Here is a 20750-nt window from a genome sequence, read left to right as displayed (position 1 = left end):
ATACAAAATAACCAGATAGAGAGTGTTATTGTTAAAATAAATGCTACTTTTATTGGGGGATTTTGTTACATAGTTCAGGGAAGGGGAAAGTGAAATAAAAAGATCTCTTAATAATAGTCTGCTGCGGTCCCGTTCCGTTCCTTTGGTGAGCGATCTACGGAACTCTCCGCTGCGTTTTCAAATCAATTTGAAAGCCGGGGTGACGGTCATCAATTACAAGTGTTCTCTGTAGGTACTAAAGTAACATTTGTAATGAAAACTGAACTCTATGTGCTATGGATGTTAGGTGACCAACTCAATATACAATATGGAAGACTAATGTTATCTATATATATAAAAATGTAATGTGCATAATTAGGACCGAGTTAACAACAAAACCATTGGGCCAAATCACACCAAATTTGGCCACAAAACTAATCACTTTCCAAGGAGTGACCATCAAAAAAAAAACCCATCATGCCCATATATAGAAAGCGGTCAGACTTTTAAGCTGCAAGACTATTCAGTGCAATTCAAGCTGGCCAAACAAGGATTTCCCTACAAAGGAAGTAGCCAGGCTTCAAAGCAGCTCTTTGATTTCTGGGAGTTGTAGGCCAAAACACCTGGGACCCACAGGTTGAGAACCACTGACTTAGATTATACACTGTAATATAGTATTGTGTTTATTATATTAAGAAAATGTTGTTTTACTGTTCTTGTTTTTGTGTTTTGTCTTATGGTTTATATTCTTACTTCTTTGTCTATCTATAGTTCTGGCGTTAGTTTTTCTGAATAAAAATTATCAATAATAATGTTCAGACATTGACTATAGAACAGTGGTTTTTAACCTTCCTATTGCTGCGACCTCATAATACAGTTTCTCATGTTGTGGTGACCCCCCAAACCATAAAATTATTTTCGAACTGCAATTTTGCTATTGTTATTCATTGTAATGTAAATATCTGATGTGCAGGATGTATTTTCATTCACTGGACCAAATTTGGCACAAATACCTGATACACCCAAATTTGCATACTGGAGGGGGAGGGGGTTGGAGGGTTGATTTTGTCATTTGGGAGTTGTACTTGCTGGGATTTATAGTTAACCTACAATCAAAGAGCATTCTGAACTTCACCAATGATGGAATTGGACCAGTTTTGGCACACAGAACTCCCATGATGTCACGCACCAGGGCAGCGGAGCACCAAGAACCCAACACGGAGGCCAATAAAACTATCTAATATCTTTATTAAGGAAATATATAAGGAGGATAAAAACAAGTAGAGAATATAGTCCAGGAACAGACCTTTCAAAGGAGGCCTAAAATAGTCCAGAAATAGTTTGTCCAATAAATGATATTAGAGTTCAAAGGTAAAATCCAACCGAAACACACACTAATGCCAAGCAATAGTGTGGGGAATGGTCCAAAGTCCTTCAAGGCACAAGGTAAATCCGCAGGGAAGCTGAGAACAAGGCTTGAATCTAGGAAACAAGGTCCGTGGTTCAAAACAAGGCAGGCAGTCCAAAACTTGATTCAAGGAGCATAATCCGTGGCTAAGAATAAAGCAAGGCAATTCTTGGATACTTGGATAGACGAGGCAAGGAAACTGGATTGCGAACTTAGCGAAGTCCGCACTAGGCTGGAAACATGGAATTCACTCTCGAAGCTGAGCTGTTGTCTCCGCAAAGAATCAATAGAGCTTGATACTTTTATCTGGGTCTCGTTTCCCGCCAAATGGGCGTCCAGCGTTCTCTTTCCCTAGAGAACAGGGAACGAAAACCCAGCTTGCAGGTGTAAGACTCCCTGGATTTTCCCAGGGGAAACATGGCTAATCAGTCTTGCTTGGCAGCAATTCGGGCACTCCTCCGAATTCTCTCTCTCGCTCCCCTATCCGCCGAGAAAGATTGCTTTCTAGCAAAGGGAGGTGAGCGTTGATCAAGGTCAGTTTTAATTGGTTCTTGGACAAGAACTTCAGGCAGCTGGAAAAACTCTGGCTCTGGCTGTTGATCCGGAGAAAACCCCATGTTTTCATCCTCATCTGTCACAATGACACTAGGCACAGGACTACAAGGCCCATGAGGCATCACACATGACCAACAGAAAATATTGGAAGGGTTTGGTGGAGTTGTAGTTCACCTATATCCAGAGAGCACTGTGGACTCAAACAATGATGGATCTAGACCAAACTTGGTATGAATAATTGATATGCCCAAATGTGAACACTGGTGGAATTTGGGGAAAATAAACCTTGAAGAGAAGGACAGATGGAGAGATCTTCAGCCTTCTCTGCCAAAGGGGTTCCTAAGATTATCTGAAATGTTTGTTTTCTGATGGCCTCTGACACTCCCTTTACAACCTTCCCAAGTGTCCTGACTTCCAAGTTGAGAAACACTGCCATAGAGTGATGCTGGGGGACCTAGAAACTATTAAAGATATATTCTCTCAAATTAAAAATAGCATTTTATTCACTGGTTTGTTTGTTTTTTACTTTCACAGGTTTTCTGTGCCCTTAACTCACATGTGTCAAATGCAAGACCTATAGGCTGAATCAGGCCTTCCATGTTATTTCATGTGGCCCTCCAGATGCTGGTGGACAACAGCTCCTGTATTCCAAAACATTAGACTTCATGACTAGAGCTGAAAGGAGTTGTGATGCAGTAACATCTGGAAGCCTGGAGTTTGTTCTGTTTAGTCGGGAGACTGGGGTTTGGATTTAGAATGTCAGTCTTCCTATGATATCTTCCAATCAAACCTCCTGTTTCTGGAAATGGTCAATCAGTGACTGATAAAAAAAACCATCAGGAAATGGAAGGAGGAGGGGGAAGGAAGGAAGGGAGGGAGGGGGGGAGGGAGGGAGGGAGGGAGGAAGGAAGGAAGGAACGAAGGAAGGAAGGATAATGAGAAGAAGGCCTCATAACATAAAGAAAAGAAGAAGAAAAGGCTAAGTTGACCATGCTGCATCATTACAAAAAGAACTGTTTAAACTATGCCAGGAAAGAGTCAATGGCTTTGTGAAATTGGAAAGATCTTAGGCAAGAAGGAAGTGGATGAACTTCAAAACCTGCTCAAACTTCATTACAACAGACTACGTATAGTTGCTCCACCATAGAAAAACAGTAGCAAGTCACACTCTCTCAGCTAGAGAGGAAGGCAGTGACAGACCTCCTCAAAAATAAATCTGGCCAATAAATCCTCATGACAGGCATTTTCCTTAATACATTAACAGTGACATATTTTAGGAAATAAATCAAAGAAAAATCATGATTCATCTCATTCATTTTGTTCACTCACTAACATTGCAAGAAGTGGATCAGAGGCGACAAAAAGGAAGCAGCTTGTTTCCTTAGTCATCAGTCTGCAGGTTTCATCACTAGTGGTGCATGGACGCATTACATTATCTTTCTCAACCCTCAAGATCATAGAATCATAGTTGGAAGAGACCACGAGGGCCATCCAGTCCAACCCCATTCTGCCATAAAGGAAATAATAATAAATAAATAATAAAAACTTTTATTTATAGACCGCCTTCTCTCCCCAAGGGGACTCAGGGCGGTTTACACACCAAAAAAAGCAAACATTCAATGCCCTATGCAAATACAAAAAAAAAACCTCATTAAAGGACTCCTAACAAATACCCACCCAGCCTCTGCTTAAAAACCTTCAGAGAAGTAGACTCCACCATGCTCTGAGGCAGCAGCCTATTCCACTGTCAAACAGCTTTTACTTTCAGGATGTTATTCCTAATGTTTAGGTGGAATCTCGTTTCCTGTCATTCGAATCCACTGCCCAATGTTTAAGTCTCTGGAGCAGCAGAAAATAAGCTTGCTCCTTTTTCAATATGATGGTCATTCAGATATTTAAATCTGGTTACCATGCTTCCTCCGAACAGGCTAAACATACCCAGCTTGCTAAGCCATTCTGCAAAGGGGTTAAGTCTGCAAACCTTTAATCATTTTGGTCTCCAAACCTTCTCTGGACACCTTCCAGCTTGTCAAAACCCTTCTTGAACTGCCGTGCCCAGAATTGGACACAGTGTTATTCCAGGTGAGGTCTGACCCTCGATCTCAACACTATCTTCTATTGAGATAGCCAGACTTGTGGGCTAAGAGTCTTGGGTTGGTTCGCCTCACAACAGTGGGCCCAATATCAATGGCATGGTGAATTAACCCTGGGTTTCTATATGCATTTTTAGGTTTAAGACAGGCATGGGCAAACTTGGGCCCTCCAGAGGCGTTTTGGACTTCAACTCTCATAATTCCTAACAGTCTTCTGAATCTAGAGCTGGCCTCACTACAAAGAAGAGTTAAAGTCCAAAACATCTGGAGGGCCCAAGTTTGCCCATGCCTGGTTTAAGCTGTCCAGAGAGCAATGTTATCCAGAAACCTATGCAACAAGTCTGGTCAAGGTATGAAAATAAGCACAGGTACATTGGGCAGGGCATTGTGTTCCTTGATATTGTAAGTGGAAATGGGTCCTTTCTCTCACCTCAGCCTTCCAGACGTTGCCAGGGTTCCTCCATATCATATGACAAAATCAATAAATAATGATAAATAATGCTGTGCTATGACCTCTTTGGGTCCATGATTGGTTTCCATGGAGATGCTGGGTTAGCATGTTGGATTGCTATGACCAAGTGCATGCTGGGAATCGGACCTCCATGGTTCTCCAGACAATTGTAAGATGGACAACAAGATTTAGGACAGGGTAATGACAGTAGTGAGAATACAAAGTTGTTCAACCACTTTCATCTATCTTCTATCTATCAATACGTAAAGGTAAAGGTTTCCCCTGACGTTAAGTCCAGTCGTAACTGACTCTGGGGGTTGGTGCTCATCTCCATTTCTAAGCCAAAGAGCCGGCGATGTCCGTAGACACTTCCAAGGTCATGTGGCCAGCATGACTGCATGGAGCACCATTACCTTCCCGCCGGAGTGGTACCTATTGATCTACTCACATTTGCATGTTTTCGAACTGCTAGGTTGGCAGGAGCTGGGGCTAACAGCGGGCGCTCATTCCGCTCCCGGGATTTGAACCTGGCACCTTTTGGTCCACAAGTCACTGCCTGATCTCGATGGGGAAGTTCTAGTTCAGTCTGCTACTGTTAAAAGCCTTGGGGTTGTGTTGGACTCATCACTGACGATGGAGGCCCAGATCACTGCCATAAGTAAGCAGGCCTTTTTTCATATTCGCCAGGCAAGGAAATTGGCATCCTACCTCTCGACAGAAGCATTGGCAACGGTAACCCATGCAACAGTCACCACTAGGTTGGATTATTGTAACGCTTTATACGCTGGCCTTCCGAAGATAAAAACCCAGAAGATCCGAATGGTCCAAAATGTGGCGGCCAGGCTGCTAGCGGGATCATCTATAAGATCCCATATTACACCGATTCTGAAACAACTGCATTGGCTACCAATAGAACATCGGATCTCTTACAAGATACTGATCCTGACATTTAGAGCTCGAAATGACCAAGGACCATTATATCTTAGGGACTGCCTCGTTCCTTTTTTCCATCAGTGGTCACCTCGATCCTCCCAGGAAAATCCCCTATATGTACTGGGCCCTAGGGAGATACACCTGGAAGCTACAAGGCGTAGAGCTTTTTCGGCCTATGCTCCAATTCTGTGGAACTCATTGCCTCCATATGTTAGAGCAATGTCGGAGTTGCGACCTTTTGTAAAAGCGCTCAAGACTTGGCTGTTTGGTTGTGCATTTAAGTAAATCAGATCTAATTTGCCAAATAGTCACTGTTGAATGTTTTTATGTTGAATGTTTTTATATTGTGGAATGATATTTTAAATTGTAAGTCGCTCGGAGCACTCTGGTGAAGAGCGACTAATTAAGAAATAAAGTGAAGTGAAGTGACGTTCAGCAGCTCAGCGCTTTAACACACTGTGCCACCAGGGGCGCCTCTATCTATCAATACTCATAATAAAAGTGAAAATCTTTATGTGTACATAGCAGAGGCGTCTACTTACACAGACAGCATCCCACCTCCACAAACAGGCTATAGTTCCCAGTGTTGAGGAGCCACCAAGTCACTCCCTCCTAGGACATTGCAGGTTATAGTGGGCACCAAGAACATGTAGCCCCAACCCCTGCCAATGTCCTTCCCAAACACTACGGTCCACCACCCAAGGAATGCTTTCATTCAGGGATCATTTCATCCTAGATTTTATGTTTTCCTCCACTATAGGCAGGCATCCCAGAATTCTCCATTGGTGAGGAATTTGCATGACCCCGCCCACCGCCTATCCCTTTCAAATCTGACTGTATAACAAACAGAGAAGATTTTTTTTACCGACCAAAACAAAAAAAAACTGTTTATATATATGACTAGTGCAGCTAGACTTGTAATTGCGAAACTTTGGAAAACATCTGAAATACCGTCACTAGAACAATGGACTCTGCAATTGATGGACATACAGAATATGGACATATTAACTCAGATAATATCACAAAAATTTCAAACAGGGATAAAAATGGACTGGAACAAACTAAGCAAATACTTAAAGGAAAAAAGGAACTTGGAAACATAAAGGGATCTGTCGTTAAAGAGTAGACACTCTTGGGTGTTAAGAATATTGGTTCGGGGAAAAATGGGAATATTAAGAAGTCAATCGTAGAGCAGGGGAGCTGGAAGGCAACAAAGAGAGGAGGGGGGGGACAAGGGGAATTGTTTGTTTTCTTTTTCTTTTCTTTTTCTTTTTTTATTTTATTTTCTGGACTTATGTGTTCCTCCTTTTTATTGTATCACAATAATTACAAATAAAGTGTTATAAAAAAAAACAGAGCAGAACTGAGCAGCAACTAAACACACTGGAGGAGTCTGGGGAACGGACTCTACATGGTGGAAGTTGTGGTTCACCCTGCATCAAGTCAGAGCACTGTGACTCCCACTGAGGGATTTAGAGGAGTTGTCGTTCACCTACACCCAGAATGCACTATGAACCCAAACAATGATGGATCTGGACCAAACTTGTCATGCATACGCATACCCGATATGCCCAGATTTGAATACTGGTGGTTTTTGAGGGGAATTGGCCTGGACATTTTGGAGTAGTAGGTACTGGGATTTATAGTTCACCTGCAATGAATGAGCACTCCGAACCCCACCGATGACGGACCGGGAGCAAACTTGGCACAGAGAGCCCCCATAACCAATAAAACATATTGAACAAGTTTGGGGAAAAGGGAGTATAGTTCACCTGCATCCAGAGATGATGAAGGGGGGACCAATCTGTACATACTCAGAAGTATACTGTTGGGATTTTTTCCCCTTAATCTTCATGATTTTCAGGTGTTTGTAGTATAACATTAATTCATCACTCGAAAGGCAAAATTTGAGAACACTTGGAAATTAAATATATACTACCAAATAACACCGTTTGAACTGCATTGAACTGCATTATATGGATCTACACCAGGCATGGGAAAACTTGGGCCCTCCAGGTGTTTTGGACTTCAACTCCCACCATTAAGCGGCTGAAGGGGAAAAGGAAGGGGCCTGAGGGAGTTAGGAATGGTGGGAGTTGAAGTCCAAAACACCTGGAGGGCCCACATTTGCCCGTACCTGATCTAGACATTAATAGAGAGAACATCTCTAGGTCTTCCAATGTGGTTCCGGGATCTAGGATCAACTTCCAGGAGTCATGTTTGAAGACCTAGGGATTCCTTGAGAGGTGTGCCCCTAAAGCCCAGTCAATGTCAATGTTATTATAAGCAATGTTTACTCAATTATGCAAATTTTTCCAATCACCTTTGCCTTACTTCCCTAAACTTTCTGGGCTGATAAAAGCCCAGGTTTCTCCATCAGCACTGATTCAGCACTGATGCAGGATTATCAGTATCGAAAACAATGAAGTCATTTGTCTTGCTTGGCATCTTTAATATTATTATAACGTGAAATAAGGCATGTCTTACAAAATACCTCCCAGCTGAAAAAGGCTAGTATGACGTAGCAGTTTCAGCTTTGATTACGTTCTGTAGATGAGGTTGAAGTCCAGTTCGGCCATGGAAACTTACTGGGTGACCTTGGGCAAGTCACACTCCCTCAGACCCCATCTATAGTAAAGGTAAAGATTTTCCCCTGACATTAAGTTTAGTCATGTCCGACTCTGGGGGTTGATGCTCATCTCCATTTCCAGGCCAAATGGCATTGTCCATAGACACCTCCAAAGTCATGTGGCCAGCATGACTGCATGGAGCGCTGTTACCTTCCCGCCAGAGCAGTACCTATTGATCTATTGATCTACTTATATTTGCATGTTTTCAAACTGCTAGGTTGGCAGAAGCTGGGGCTAACAGTGGGAGCTCACCCTGCTCCCTGGATTCGAACTGCTGACCTTTCGGTCAACAAGTTCAGCAGCTCAGTTGTTTAATCCGCTGCACCACTGGTGGTTCCATCTGTAGTGCCATCTAAAAATCCAGATTATTTGCTTTGAACTGGATCATGTGGCAGTGTAGTCCCATATAATCCAGTTCAAGGCAGACAATCTGGATTATTTGCTTTGATAATTTGGATCATATAGCAGTGTAGATCCAGCCTCAGTGTCAGAGGGAGAACATTGAAAAATATATCTGAAGAAATTTTGCCAAGGAAGTCCCATAATATATTCATCTAAGGCTTAATCTATACTGCCCTATATCCCAGGATCTTATCCCAGATTATGTGCTTTGAACTGGATTATATGAGTCTTCACGAGGCATGGGCAAACTTCGGCCCTCCAGGTGTTTTGGACTTAAACTCCTACACTTCCTAACAGCCAGCAAGTAAGATGGCTGGGATTTCTGGAAGTTGAATCCAAAACACCTGGAGGGCCGAAGTTTGCTCATGCCTAGTCTACACTGCCAGATAATCTGAGATAAGCAGATAATCTGGGATCAGATCATAGGGCAGTGAAGATCCAGCCTTAAACAGAAACAACTCGAATGCACATAACAAGTGCATGACAGAAGTCACTACTATTTTGGAGATGAATTCCAGCTAAGTTTCCTCAACATAATATAAATGTCACATGTGTAATCCATATCTCCAAATATTTCATGACAGCCGGAAGGCAGGTATTGTAATAGTATCTTTGGACCTCTGGTTATTCAACATTATCCCTACATTCCAAGATACAACCTTCAACCTCCAGGTAAAATGTTACCTTCTTTAATGACTGCCGCATGCTTTGGCTGAGAGAGTGTGACTTACCTAAAGTTACCCACTGGGTTTCCAAGCCTGAGTGGGGCTTCAAACCCTGCTTCCCCAGATTCCTAACTGTATCATGTTTACTGTCTATTAGAAACATATGTTCAGTTACACCATTGCCACACGTGTGTGTGTGTGTGTAATTTGCCACAAAACCACAAGGTAACGTGCTTGCTTCTGTTTTCAGTAATATTGTGAAATGCTTTTCTTGGAACATACTAAAAGGGAGTTCAGTGGGTTCCTATCTCATATCCTATCCTATTTCAAATCCTATCTCATAGAATTTAGAGGCATCATTACAGGACATAAGTGCTGCGGTGGCACGATGGGTTAAACCCTTGTGCCGACTGAACTGTTGACCTGAATTTGCCGGTTCAAATCTGCGAGATGGGGTGAGCTCCTGTCTGTCAGCTCTAGCCTGCGGGGACATGTGAGAAGCCTCCCAGCAGGATGGTAACACATCCAGGCATCTCCTGGGCAAAGTCTCTGTAGACAGCCAATTCTCTCACACAGGGTCTCACTTCCAGTATGTTCTCTAGTCGCTTCTAACATGATAAAAAAAAATATTACAGGACATAAGTGTGTTGTTCAGCGACCTGAACAACTCCTAGCACTGTGCAGTTTAGACTTGAGCTTTCCAAACATTTCGTGTTGGTGACACAAATTTTAGTTTTGCAACTCAGTAGTTCAGTTTTACTAGTAAACCGGAGGTTAAACCAATGCCTCATAATAACAAAATGAATGGGGACATGACATATCTCATGAAAACCTTTCATTTATACTTTTAAAAATATATGATTTGTCAGATAACATACATTTCCAAGATTTTTGGCATTTTTCATAATTGTTAGCGCAACACACCTATACAGTACACTGAAAATGACACACTAATGCAGGGGTCCCGAAACTAAGGTCTGTGGACCTGATACAGCCCTCCAAGATCATTTATCTGGCCCTCGCCTTAAACTTTAGACTTAGGGTTGGTTAAAATTCTTCTTCAGTTTAAATATTGCATTGTTCTTTCATGTTTTAATTTTGCACTACAAATAAGATATGTGTATTGTGCATAGGACTTTTTCAAACTATAGTCCAGCCCCCCTACATTCTGAGGGACTGTGAACCAGTTTTAAAAGTTTGAGAACTCTTGCACTAGTGTGTCACGACAGACAGTTTGGAAAGCTCTGGTCTAGACAGTGGTAGGAATTATGCCATCCTCCAGACCTGTTGAACTACTTCTGGTATTGCTCACCATGCCCTATGTTGGCCAGGGCAGTTGGGAATTGTCGCCCAATAATATTTAGAAAGCTACACAACTCAGTTTGTGAAACAGGAGCTGACTGTGCCATCCTCCAGACATGTTGAACTCCGTCTGTATTGCTCACCATTCACCAGGTTGACGAGGGATGTTGGAAGTTGCCATCCAACAATATTTGGAGAGCAATTCAATTCTGATTCCTGACACAGGGTCTGACACTCCCAGTTAAGAAAAGAAAATGACAGCTTCATTTCTAAAGAAAGGGGGTATGGGATCCAAATACAGAAGTAAAGCAGATTTAGCTCCATTATCTTAGCAATGTGCTTTGGGTATATACTAACTTATTCACAGCTAGGAGTAATTTGATTCATTCAAAAAGTGGTAAAACACAAAAAAGTCCAATTTTTGAGTTGAAATCAGTTTTTGATCTGGATTTGAAAATATTCAGTTCTGATTATCTAACTGGATGAAAAAAAATAGAAAATATGCTGGAATCTTAAGCTGTGAACCACATATCCTTGGGGAGCTGCAATGTCCCTATACCCTGTTTCCCCAAAAATAAGTCAGTGTCTTATATTAATTTTTGCTCCCAAATATGTGCTAGGTCTTATTTTCAGGGGATGTCTTATTTTTCCATGAAGAAGAATTCACATTTATTGTTGAACAAAAAAAGAACATTTATTATATACTGTACAGTAGTTGTCATCACAAACCAGCATAACCAGACAAACTGTGAATCCTATCAAGAATGTCTTGTTACTACCATTATTTCCATGTTCAACAATCTATGGTACGTACATTTACCGATCCTGCATGCTCTGGTGTTCTGTTCAGCGGGCATGCTTCCAAACACAAACTTTACTAGGTCTTACTTTCAGGGGAGGTCTTATATTTAGCAATTCAGCAAAACCTCTACTAGGTCTTATTTTCTGGGGATGACTTATTTTTGGGGAAACAGGGCAGGCAGATGATGAAAGCTTCAAGGCTGATGAACCCATCTCCTCTCCAAAATGGAGCAGCTATGCTGCTGCAGCTGTTGATAAAGATCAACAAAAGTCAATCCCAGCTATACAATGTCAAGGTTAATACAATAGTAGAAATACAATACTCAATATCTAGTGGTATATTTCCTCCAGATCCTGCCTCTGTCCAAATCTTGCTCCTTTCAGCCAACTTTCAGCCATTCACCCTAAGACAGGCATGCGCAAACTTCGGCACTCCAGGTGTTCTGGACTTCCTAACAGCCTTCCTTTTTCCCCCGAGTTGCTTAAGCAAAGTTTGCCCATGCCTGGTACATACTCTTGTATACATTGCCCTCATGTATATGTCAATGACAGGTTTTGAAGCCAACATTATGGGTTTTGATATGACCCATGGATAAGTCAAGAGTCATTCCAAAGAGAGGGGAAGGGTAAGCGGTTAAGAATTGTGAAAGCTGAAGCCCAAAACGCCTAGAGGACTGAAGTTTGCCCATGCCTGCCCTAAAAGGTTGCTCAGGAAGAATGGGAAATCATTCAGATGAGGTTTTTGGTGCCATGGGATTGCAATAAATGGAAGGGAGGGAAAGTTCTGATTACCCTGCTATTGATGGATGATGAGGGTGCATTTGGTTTGCAGTGTGTGTTATGTTACAAGATATTTTCCAACAAGGTCATGAAACTTACAAAGACATCTTGATACTAAACATAAAGAACATGCTGCAAGGAGTATTGGGGGGGGGGGGTGTCTCAAAAGTAAGGAGCAGGATCTTTGGGAAAGTGGGTCCCTTTCCACACCGCTGAATAAAATCCCACATTATCTGCTTTGAACTGGAATATATGGCAGTGTGGAGTCAGATAACCCAGTTCAAAGCAGATATTGTGGGATTTCCTGCCTTGATATTCTGGATTATATGGCTGTGTGAAAGGGCCCTTAGAAAATAGTTTTTTAAAACCCATCTTAAATGGGTTTGTAACATCTAATGATGTAGATTGGTTGGAATACATTGGAATGCGTAGAGACAGGGCATGAGCAATGTCTGGCTATCTTCCTGAACTTGTAGCTCAGAATAAGGAAATAATATCATCTGTGAGTTGGTATGATTGCTGCACACATAAGGAAGTACTAGTTGCTAAGATGATACCAGAAAAACAAAAACAACCCTAAATAATTCAATCAAAATTGTCAATTAAATAAAAAGTAAATCACTTTGAGTAGCTTTGCTAAAATATGAACAGTGAACACCATCTATTTTTGCCACACTGTGCCAGATGCAGACATTGACTATCTCAAAAATAACCCCTTGGAGTTGAAAAAAAACATTGTCTAGAAAGAACAAGTACATGCTCCACATCAATTAACTGAACAATAGATAGATAGATAGATAGATAGATAGATAGATCAATAGATAGATAGATCATTTGAACACTCCTCACACTTAAAACACTCTATAGCTAACTACATAATAAGTAGTGCAAGTATGGAGCAACAAAGTGTGTGTGTGTGTGTGTGTGTATCTCCAACTCATAGTTTAAAGAGACGTCCTAAGCATTGGACTCTGCTATTCCAACCAAAATATTGCAAAATCTTATGATGATGTAATCAAGAGTTCAATATTTCAACTATTTCAAAATGTTGATTACCATCAATCATCAAAGGCGGAGGTGGACTGGACTCCGCTGCAGGTTTCAACAAGCTAAAATGAAAAATAATATGCAAATGTTTATAGGTTTTAGGAAGATTCAAATCAGCAGTCACTGCATTAGCCAATCTCTTAATCACAAAAGTTCCAATATATTTAAAGGTAAAGTCCAGTCGTGACCGAGTCTGGGGGTTGGTGTTCATCTCCATTTCTAGGCCGAAGAGCCAGCGCTGTCCATAGACATCTCCAAGGTCATGTGGCCGGCATGACTGCATGGAGCACCGTTACCTTCCCGCTGGAGTGGTACCTATTGATCTACTCACATTTGCATGTTTTCGAACTGCTAGGTTGGCAGGAGCTGGGGTTAACAGCAGGCGCTCATTCCGCTCCCAGGATTTGAACCTGGGACCTTTTGGTCCGCAAGTTCAGCAGTTCAGCACTTTAACACACTGTGCCACCAGTGCCAATATATTTAGGAGCCAGCTTTTTGGATGGCTGTTTTGTTTTCAGAAACTTAGTAGATAATTATATAGATTGTTCAGGCTTTAAATTCCAATTAGCCCCATGTTTTCTGTCTCCTTGTGTTGGTATGTTTCTTTATCATGCTCCAGGGTTTGTGAGGCCAAGCCTCTTTAATGTTTGATGCCCAGTCTGCTAATGCCACAGGGTCAGAATGGATGAGTAAAGCTCACAGGTTTTAGTCATAGACAATTACAAAAGTATAGGATCCTGACACACCATGAAGTTCGTTGGCTAGCAAAAGATAAAGTTTTTTCTCAGTTTTGGGAATTGAGAGGTGACATAAGATTATAGCACAATCTTCACTTTGTGGCTGCCACAGCCTGTTTGAAATTACAACTTGATGCTTGACACGTTTTGAAGTTTGGTTATTTTTTAACTGTCTAGGATACAGGTTTTTGCGCAATTCTGTTTTATTGATGTAATTATGTTTTATTTAAGTGTTTGTATCTCTTATATTTAATTTAAATTTTTATGGTAATAAGCCTTTTAATGTTTAATTCCCACCCTTGATATTGTGCGATCTTAATTATGGCATTGAATTTTTGTCTTTTATATGTATGTGAACCACCCTGAGTCCCATTATTATTATTATTATTATTATTATTATTATTATTATTATTATTCCTTATGAAGCAGCAATTTCATCTCAATGATCCATTGACAGGTTTTTTTCTGTTAGTAAAATAATAATAATAACAACAACAACAACAACAACAACAACAACAACAACAACAACAACAATAAACAACTTTATTTGTATCCCACTCCTCCCTGGAAGGACTTGGAGCGGCTCACAACAATATAAAACAACAAAATGCATGATAATTGATATATAAACAATTAAAATTTTAATAAACAATAATAAAACACAAAATACATTAAAGGTTAAGCAAAACATGACAATGTAACACAAGAGACATCATCCATAAATAAAATAAAATAAAAACTACATAATACTTACGCAATGCTACCATTAAAAACATACCAACCACTGTCCTAGTGGTTGGACATTGTCCAGGGGACGCCCAGATGTGTTACCGTGCTGTGGGAGGCTTTTCTCATGTCCCCCACAAGGAAAGCTGGGGCTGACAGATGGGAGCTCGCCCTGTCTCGCAGATTCAAACCGCTGACCTTTAGGTCAGCAGTTCAGCCAGCACAAGGGTTTAACCCAGTGGTTCTCAACCTGTTGGTCCCCAGATGTTTTTGCCTTCAACTCCCAGAAATCCTAACAGCTGGTAAACTGCCTGGGATTTCTGGGAGTTGTAGGTCAAAACACCTGGGGACCCACATATTGAGAACCACTGGTTTAACTTATACAACAAAGTAAATCCACATGAGTGCCAGGAATTACCTGTGAAACTGTGAAGTTACCTGGAATTCAAAAAATGAAAGAAAGGGAACAAGGTTAAAAAAAGTGAGAATGAATGGCTATGCAGCTGGAGGTCCTCTGTATGGTTGTTGGAGGGGGACACATGGAAGCTTGGACACATGGAAGTGAAGTGGAGGAAGAAACACCTACAACTTGCTCATAACAATATTCTCCTAACCTTCATGCAATAATCTCTGTAAATCTTTCTGAAGGCCATTAAAGCAGTGATACAGCATTGGATTATTGTTTACTCCAGTTCATTGCCAGGTATTACCCTTCCTTACTGGTTCCTTCCACACAGCTGAATAAAATCCTACATTATTTGCTTTGAACTGGGATATATGGCAGTGTGGACACAAGATATTCCAGTTCAAAGCAGATATTGTGGGTTATTCTGCCTTGATATTCTGGGTTATATGGCTGTGTGGAAGGAGCCATTGTCAACTTTTTTGCATAGATACGGTACTTACAAATACTCTGTGCTTTGGGTTGCTGTGCGTTTTACCTTGGTGTGAGACAATGACAGTACAATATTGTATTTGTATACGTTTGCTGCCCTCTGGTGGAAAATATATGCCTTACTTCAGGACTGAGGCTGGATCTATACTGCCAGATTATCAAAGCAGATAATCCACATTACAGTAGAGTCTCACTTATCCAACGTTCTGGATTATCCAACGCATTTTTGTAGTCAATGTTTTCAATATATCATGATATTTTGGTGCTAAATTCATAAATACAGTAATTACTACATAGTATTAATGTGTAATGAACTACTTTTTCTGTCAAATTTGTTGTATAACATGATGTTTTGGTGCTTAATTTGTAAAATCATAACCTATTTTGATGTTTAATAGGCTTTTTTTAATCTCTCCTTATTATCCAACATATTCACTTATCCAACATTATGCCGCCCCGTTTATGTTGGATAAGTGAGACTCTACTGTATCTTCTTTGAATTGATTATATGAGGCTAGATCTACACTGCCATATAAAATCCATATTATCTGCTTTGATCTGCATTTTATGGCAGTGTAGACTCATATAATCCAATTCAGGTAATGCTATGTATCTGATTTGATAATCTATATTATAAAATAGTGCAGCTCTTTAATCTCTCTAATCCGTTAAGATTGTTTTGAATTCTGCTCCCGTCTTTTGGGGTATTCGCTATCCCTTCCAATTTGGTGTCGTCTGCAAATTTGATGATCGTGCCTTCTAACCCTATATCTAAGTCATTAATAAAGATGTTGAACAGAACCGGGCCCATGACGGAACCCTGCTTGTGGCACTCCACTTGTGACTTCTTTCCAGGATGAAGAGGAAGCCTTAGGGCAGTGATGGCGAAACTATGACACGCGTGTCAGCACTGACACGCCTGGCCACTTTTGCTGATTCGCGGCCACATGTGGCCGCATACAGAGTAGGAAATAATGGTAGTAAATAGTTTATTAAATAGAGTTATATATTACAATTATACATTTTTGTTATTTAAACTATACATATTGCAAAATTATGGTTTTTTCTTGAAGTGACACACCACCCAAGTCATGGTAGGTTTTTTGGCGAATTTCGACACACCAAGCGCAAAAGGGTGCCCATCACTGCCTTAGGGAGAATCGCCTTCTGGGTTCGTTCGCTTAACCAAATGCAGCATTGCCCAGACACAAATCAAAGAACATGAAAGGCACTGCAGACTAACTCAGCCAGGGAAGTCAGCCATAGCAGAGCCTTTGATGAACTAACCTGGACACAGCATATTATTTGAGAACATAGAAATGCTGGACCACCCTAACAACCACCATGTCAGGCTACACAGAGAAGCCATTGAAATCCACAAGCATGTAGACAATTGCAACAGGAAGGAGGAAACCATGAAAGTAAACAAAATCTGGCTACCAGTATTTTTTAAAAATCTAAAATCAGGACAATAAAGAACAGACAGGAAACAATCAAGGCCAGCTAACAGCTCCCAACAAAGGATTCCCCAAATAGGAAGCAGCCAGACATTGAAGCTGCAACGCTATTCAATGCTAATCAAGCTGGCCAATTGCAACATTCACACTTGCCTCAGGCAGACAAGAATTCTTTCTCCCACCCTGGACATTCCACAGATATATAAACCCAGCTTGCCTAGTTTCCACAATCTCCAAGGATGCCTGCCATGGATGTAGGCGAAATGTCAGGAGGGAATGCTTCTGGAACATGGCCATACAGGACGGAAAACTCACAGCAACCCTATGTCTCATAATCTCATCGTCATGTCCCCGCCCGGCCTCCTCCGTCCAGCCAATCCCAGCCCTCCGTCGCCCTCCGCCTGGCCAATCGGAAGCGCCTCTTGCTCGGCGACGCAGCCAATCTCAGCACTTCCCCACCTCCCCCCCCCCCCCCCGCCTCTTCTCATCGCCTATCAATTCCCTCTCGCTGCCAATGGGAGCCCTCCGCCTCCCGATGCCTTTGGGGCGGGACCAATGGGAGCGCGAGGTGGGCGGGGAATAGAGGAGGAGGAGGAGGAGGCGTGGCCGAGCTTGGCGCTCAAGAATAGGCGGGAAAAGTGGGGCTTTCCATTCCATCCAGGCCAGGTGAATCTCATACGTATGTTTGTATGTTGTATATTTTGTATTGTATGTATATTTTAAGTTCTATGACAGTGCTTTGGGTTGTGAGCTGCGTTGAGTCTCCGCATGGAGAGAAAATAGGTAAAGGTTTTCCCCTGACGTTAAGTGCAGTCGTGACCAACTCTGGTGGTTGGTGCTCATCTCCATTTCTAGGCCGAAGAGCCGGCGTTGTCCGTAGACACTTCCAAGGTCATGTGGCCAGCATGACTGCATGGAGCGCCGTTACCTTCCCACCAGAGGTCTTCAGCTTATAAATTGAGATGAGCACCAACCCCCAGAGTCGGACTTAATGTCAGGGAAAACCTTTACCTTTATCTATGTATGTATGTATATATGTAGGTGTATATATGCAGAATATATGTATAGTACAGTAGAGTCTCACTTATCCAACGTTCTGGGTTATCCAACGCATTTTTGTAGTCGATGTTTTCAATAAATCGTGATATTTTGGTGCTAAATTCGTAAATACAGTAATTACTACATAGCATTAATGTGTAATGAACACTTTTTCTGTCAAATTTGTTGTATAACATAATGTTTTGGTGCTTAATTTGTAAAATCATAACCTAATTTGGTGTTTAATAGGCTTTTCATTAATCCCTCCTTATTATCCAACATATTCACTTATCCAACATTATGCCACCCCGTTTATGTTGGATAAGTGAGACTCTACTGTATATGTAATAGTAATGTGTACAATAATACACACCTGCATATATGTGTGTGTATATATATATATATATATATTCAATTATTGTATTTTATATAATATTTCATTATACATATACAGTAGAGTCTCACTTATCCAAGACTCGCTTATCCAAGTTTCTGGATTATCCAAGCCATTTTTGTAGTCGATGTTTTCAATAAATCGTGATATTTTGGTGCTAAATTCATAAATACAGTAATTACAACATACATTACTGCGTATTGAACTGCTTTTTCTGTCAAATTTGTTGTAAAACATGATGTTTTGGTGCTTAATTTGTAAAATCATAACCTAATTTGATGTTTGATAGGCTTCTCCTTAATCCCTCATTATCCAAGATGTTGGCTTATCCAAGCTTCTGCCGACCTGTTTAGCTTGGGTAAGTGTGATGCGGCTGCTAAAAAAGCCAATGGGATTCTGGCCTGCATCAATAGGGGAATAGCGTCTAGATCCAGGGAAGTTATGCTCCCCCTCTATTCTGCCTTGGTCAGACCACACCTGGAATACTGTGTCCAATTTTGGGCACCACAGTTGAAGGGAGATGTTGACAAGCTGGAAAGCGTCCAGAGGAGGGCGACTAAAATGATTAAGGGTCTAGAGAACAAGCCCTATGAGGAGCGGCTTAAAGAGCTGGGCATGTTTAGCCTGCAGAAGAGAAGGCTGAGAGGAGACATGATAGCCATGTACAAATACGTGAAGGGAAGTCATAGGGAAGAGGGAGCAAGCTTGTTTTCTGCTGCCCTGCAGACTAGGACACGGAACAATGGCTTCAAACTACAGGAAAGGAGATTCCACCTGAACATCAGGAAGAACTTCCTCACTGTGAGAGCTGTTCGACAGTGGAACTCTCTCCCCGGGGCTGTGGTGGAGGCTCCTTCCTTGGAGGCTTTTAAGCAGAGGCTGGATGGCCATCTGTCGGGGGTACTTTGAATGCGATTTCCTGCTTCTTAGCAGGGGGTTGGACTAGATGGCCCATGTGGTCTCTTCCAACTCTACTATTCTATGATTCTATGAGATTCTACTGTATATACACACATACAGAAATACACATATATAATAATATAATGTATTCTATATCTATGTTATAGAATATGCAATAATAATAAGAATGTATATACATGTATTAATATATACATGTTGCAAATCAGGGGGCCAGTGCCAGCTAGCTTGTAGAGTTTATCAATAGGTGTAGATTTAAGACACCCTGTGATTATTGTGCATGTTTCGTTCCGTGTTATGTTCACCTGTTTCGCCAGGGCAGGCATACTCAGCAGATGAGTAAGACAAGGCCAGCGCTGATGTTTTTGTTAATTTGGGTCTGCACCCCATGCATTGCCAGTATGTTTCCTCAGTATGTTATTGTGTGCAACTACTTTGTGCTTGTATTCATACAGTGTTTCCTAAATGCTAATGTTCAATCTAAGGTGACACCGAGATGTTTAGGATGGAAACAGTGTTCGAGCCCAAATACCTATTACACACACACATATAATTATGTTATATACTAGACACAGATAATAATTACATATGCAGAAGAGTAGTAGAGGAGTCCCGGTTCCCTCCTTGGAGGCTGATCTCTTTCCTTTTGCCTCTGCAGTATTGTCGCACAGGATGTCGGACCCCCGCACGCTGTATTCAACCCAGTTCTTTGGCTTCACGCCACAGACCTTTCTGCTGAGGGTCTACAGGGCCTTCCAGGACTCCCTCTCACGCAGCATGGTGAGCATGGAGGCAGACCTGCTGGAGCGCTTCCCTGATGAGGACCCGGCTCTCATCCGCCAAGGCACGGAGGGGTTCCTGGCCTGCGCAAAAGACCACTTGGAGGCCGTCTTTCCCCAGATGGAGGCTACACTGTGCCAGGGGGTGCTGGACATCCCAGACAATGTGCTGCTTCTGGAAGACCAGGCCCAGGAGGAGGCAGGGGAAAACTTTTCGAAGGAAGGGCTTCAAGAACTACAAGAAGAGATCCGGCAACTGGAGGCCCAGCTGCAGGCCGAGAACCGGGCTGCGGAGGCCTTGGAGGCCGAGCTGGAGGAGCAGCGGATCGTGCGGGCGCACCTGGAGGGGCTGCGGCAATGGCTGCAGAGCCTGGAAGAGGCCACCCGGGGTGACGGAAGCAGCGGCAGCCTCCAGGAAGGGCTGCAGGCCTTGACCGGGGCCGCACTGCAGCTGCAGGACGTGGTGCGCACAATCAAGAAGCAGCTGGCTGCGCCGGAACCCCAGTGATGCCCCCCCTCCCCACCCACGTGGAGCAGGACACTGCACGTTGTGTAATGGATGCATATTAAACCTCAGAGATTGTCACGCAACGTCGCAGCCGCTCTTTTATTCTCTCTGGTTTTCCCCGAAAATAAGCCCTAGCATGCTTGGAATATAAGCCCTACCTGGTACCCTGAATAATAATACAGTAGTCTCGCGTATCAAACATAAACAGGCCAGAAGAATGTTGGATAAGCAAAAATGTTGGATAATAAGAAG

At 42.1% G+C, this 20750-nt stretch overlaps 1 protein-coding gene and 1 long non-coding RNA gene across 5 annotated transcripts; one reads left to right on the top strand and one right to left on the bottom strand.

Moving 5' to 3' along the window:
- Window positions 1–11086: 11086 nt before the first annotated feature.
- LOC134295965 (uncharacterized) lies at window positions 11087–14299 on the bottom strand. The gene is made up of 2 exons (XR_010002493.1): window positions 13056–14299; window positions 11087–11467 (listed from the first exon to the last, which is right to left on the bottom strand). It is a non-coding gene; the product is annotated as an uncharacterized LOC134295965 (long non-coding RNA).
- Window positions 14300–17385: 3086 nt separating this feature from the next.
- On the top strand, window positions 17386–20581 carry LOC100560176 (MIS12 kinetochore complex component). 4 transcript variants are annotated; one of them, XM_062969589.1, is made up of 3 exons: window positions 17386–17540; window positions 18583–18651; window positions 19870–20581. In XM_062969589.1, exons 1-3 carry the CDS (start codon window positions 17417–17419, stop codon window positions 20496–20498), a joined length of 822 nt encoding a protein of 273 aa, XP_062825659.1. In that variant the 5' UTR covers window positions 17386–17416; the 3' UTR covers window positions 20499–20581. The 4 variants fall into 4 exon arrangements, with proteins under 4 accessions (XP_062825659.1, XP_008103802.2, XP_008103803.1 ...); XM_062969590.1 differs by having other exon boundaries at window positions 17450–17527; XM_008105595.2 differs by lacking the exon at window positions 18583–18651.
- Window positions 20582–20750: the final 169 nt, after the last annotated feature.

Source organism: Anolis carolinensis, chromosome 2 (assembly GCF_035594765.1).
Source record: "Anolis carolinensis isolate JA03-04 chromosome 2, rAnoCar3.1.pri, whole genome shotgun sequence".
Taxonomy (NCBI): domain Eukaryota; kingdom Metazoa; phylum Chordata; class Lepidosauria; order Squamata; family Dactyloidae; genus Anolis; species Anolis carolinensis.
The sequence above is the reverse complement of the archived record's forward strand: the minus strand, read 5'-3'. Positions and strand labels throughout refer to the sequence as shown.

Excerpts from the sequence above, each read along its gene's own strand:
- LOC100560176 (XM_062969589.1), top strand. The coding sequence starts at position 17,417 with ATGGGAGCGCGAGGTGGGCGGGGAATAGAGGAGGAGGAGGAGGAGGCG. Across the intron at positions 17,541-18,582 it reads AGGCCAGGTGAATCTCATAC|GCTTCTCCTTAATCCCTCAT; the intron begins GTATGTTTGTAT and ends GATGTTTGATAG. Across the intron at positions 18,652-19,869 it reads TGCCGACCTGTTTAGCTTGG|TATTGTCGCACAGGATGTCG; the intron begins GTAAGTGTGATG and ends TTGCCTCTGCAG.